General features: G+C 29.0%; 1 protein-coding gene across 1 annotated transcript; it reads left to right on the forward strand.

Moving 5' to 3' along the window:
• The first annotated feature begins 521 nt into the window (after positions 1-521).
• LOC127137729 (uncharacterized) lies at positions 522-2,389 on the forward strand. Its single transcript, XM_051064157.1, has 3 exons — positions 522-924; positions 991-1,161; positions 1,449-2,389. Exons 1-3 carry the CDS (start codon positions 522-524, stop codon positions 2,387-2,389), a joined length of 1,515 nt encoding a protein of 504 aa, XP_050920114.1.
• The last annotated feature ends 729 nt before the right edge of the window (positions 2,390-3,118 follow it).

Raw genomic sequence — 3,118 nt, forward strand, 5'->3', positions numbered from 1 at the left:
ATGATAATCTTGATAGTGTGCCCATTGAAAATGATAATCTTGATAGTGTGCCCATTGAAAATGATAATCTTAATAGTATGCCCATTGAAAATGATAATTTTGATAATGTGCCAATTGTTGATGAAGTTAATAATGATGATGATGCCGATGATGATGGTGATAATAATGTTGATTATGATATATTTGATCCAAGAAATTGGGATCGTCTTCAACCTAAACTAATTGATTTATTAGTTGTGAAAGGTCCTAAAAGAGATAATTCTATTGTGAAGGGTCCTAGAGATAGTTTGAATAGACGTTTTACGGCTAACTTGTATACTAGAGCTTTAGCAAATGGAGAGGTGTGTGATAGAGATTGGCTTGTTTATTCGAAAGAGCTTGATAGAGTATTTTGTTTTTGTTGTAAAGTTTTTAAAAATGGGATTATTAGGGGATAATTAGCAAATGAGGGTTATAGTGATTGGGTACATGTTGGTGAAAGAATTAAAGAGCACGAGTTAGGCATGGAACATGTTAAAAATATGACTACTTGGTATGAGTATCGCAAAAGGCTGCAAAAATTTCAAACTATTGATAAAACAACTCAAAGATTAATTGAGAAAGAAAAGGATCACTGGAAAAATGTTTTAAAAAAAGTTATTTCAATAGTGAAATTTCTTGCTAAACATAATTTAGCCTTTCGTGGTTCTAAGGAGAAATTGTACGAAGATAGCAATGGAAACTTTTTGGGTTTGATTGAAATGTTGGCTGAATTTGACCCAATCATCCAAAAACATGTTAGACGTGTTACAACTCAAAAAGTTCATATTCATTATCTTGGGCATAACATACAGAATGAGTTGATTTCATTGCTTGGTTCTGCGATTAAAATTGAAATCATTAGAAAAATCAAACAAGCAAAGTATTTTTCAGTGATACTTGATTGTACTCCTGATGTTAGTCACCAAGAGTAGATGTCTTTGATAATAAGATATGTGGATATTTCTCCAGCTTCTGTTAGTATTGAGGAATCATTTTTAGGATTTTTGAATGTGAATGATACAAGTGGTCAGAGACTTTTTGATGTTTTACAAAATGAATTGAAAGAACTTGGTCTCGACCTATTTGACGTGAGAGGGCAAGGTTATGATAATGGGTCCAATATGAAAGGAAAACACCAAGGTGTGCAAAAGAGATTTTTAGACATAAACCCGAGAGCCTTTTATACTCCTTGTGTTGTCATAGTCTTAATTTGGCATTGTGTGATATGACTAACTCTTGTATTAAAGCTAGAAAATTTTTTGGAGTTGTTCAACGCGTTTATACAATTTTTGCCAATTCTACTAAGAGATGGCAAATTTTGAAAGATAATGTAAAATGGTTGACTCCAAAATCATTGTCATCCACTCATTAGGAGAGTCGTGTAGAAAGTGTCAAAGCTATAAGAACTCAAATGTTAGAATTTACAGAAACTTTGCTTGAAGTGTCAGAAAATGATCTTGATCCTAAAATACAAAATGAAGCTAAATCCTTAGCAATAAATAAGCTTGGTAATTTTGAGTTTTTGATGGCTATAATTATTTGGTTTGAAATATTATCTGCAATTAATTCTGTTAGCAAGCTTTTACAGGAAAAGGATATGCTTATTGATGTTGCTATGGAAAAAATTAAGGGGTTGATTTCGTATTTTAAGGGATATAGAGAAACAAGTTTTTATAAGGTATTGATTAACGCTAAGGAAATTGTGGTGGAATTGAATATTGCTCCAATATTTCCTCAAAGGCGTATAATTAAAAGAAAAAGGCAATTTGATGAGAATTTGAATATCCCATCAGTCGAGCTATCAGAAGAAGAATCATTCATGGTTAATTATTTTCTTTACCTTGTTGATCAAGCTGTTGTTTCTCTTAATAAGAGGTTTGAGCAATACCAAAAGTATGAAAGTATTTTTGGTTTCTTGTTTATTTCTCACAAGTTACAATCATTAGATGATGCAACTTTGAAGTCTTGTTGTACTAACTTTGAGCAGGCATTGAAACATAATGAGCAATCTGATATTGATGTGAATGAATTTTTTGCAGAGTTGAAGTTACTAAGAGAAATGTTGTCTAAAGAAACCATAAGACCTACTGATATATTATTATTTTTAAAAGGCTTGGATTGTTTTTCTAATACAGTTATTGCATATAGAATCTTATTGACTATTCTTGTAACAATTGTTTCTGCAGAAAGAAGTTTTTCAAAATTGAAGTTGTTAAAGACTTACTTGCGGTCTACCATGTCACAAGAAAGACTTAATGGATTGGCATTAATAGCTATTGAAAATGATATTTTGAAGACAATAAAATATGAAGACTTAGTTGACGATTTTGCTTCAAAAAGTGTTCGTAGGAAGACTCTTTTTATGTAGTTAGATAATTTAAGTTGTAAGAATTGGTGTTAGTAGTTTAAACAATATCTTTGAACTTTTTGGTACTTCATTTGGTTAATATATAATTTTATCTTTTGTTTGTCATTTTTAATCATTAAAATTATATATATATATATATATATATATATATATATATATATATATATATATATATATATATATATATATATATATATATATATATATATATATATATATATATATATATATATATATATATATATATATATATATATGTCCATTTTTAAAATTAGAACAGGGCCTCTGAATTGATTGGGCCGACCCTGTTGATAGACCTAGAATGACATTCATTCAAATTTAATACAAGTTTTCAACTTTCTCCTCGGTTTCATCCTCCTTTAATTTTATAAGTTTATCTTAATTTTCCAGAAACAGTTACTTATCAAGTTCTCCCAATTTATGTTAATTAATTGATGTTTTTATTGATAAATATTGTTAGTGAGTTTGTTATATCATATGTGATTGCTTATCTCACTAACCCCTCATTGAACTCGCATTCATTTAAATAGATTTTTGTTAGGGACAAATTAGTACTACTTTTTATATAATTTTATTGGTCCCTTTTACCAATTTTTGATGTAAATTACACACTTTTATTCTCACTATTTTGTATAAATGCAATTAGGTTTAATTTATGTTGTTTTGAGTAGTTATTTCACATATTTGTTAGTTTTGTAGAATTCTTGG

Source organism: Lathyrus oleraceus, chromosome 4 (assembly GCF_024323335.1).
Source record: "Lathyrus oleraceus cultivar Zhongwan6 chromosome 4, CAAS_Psat_ZW6_1.0, whole genome shotgun sequence".
Taxonomy (NCBI): domain Eukaryota; kingdom Viridiplantae; phylum Streptophyta; class Magnoliopsida; order Fabales; family Fabaceae; genus Lathyrus; species Lathyrus oleraceus.

Excerpts from the sequence above, each read along its gene's own strand:
- LOC127137729 (XM_051064157.1), top strand. The coding sequence starts at position 522 with ATGACTACTTGGTATGAGTATCGCAAAAGGCTGCAAAAATTTCAAACT. Across the intron at positions 925-990 it reads TTTTTCAGTGATACTTGATT|CTTCTGTTAGTATTGAGGAA; the intron begins GTACTCCTGATG and ends ATATTTCTCCAG. Across the intron at positions 1,162-1,448 it reads TATGAAAGGAAAACACCAAG|AAACTTTGCTTGAAGTGTCA; the intron begins GTGTGCAAAAGA and ends TAGAATTTACAG.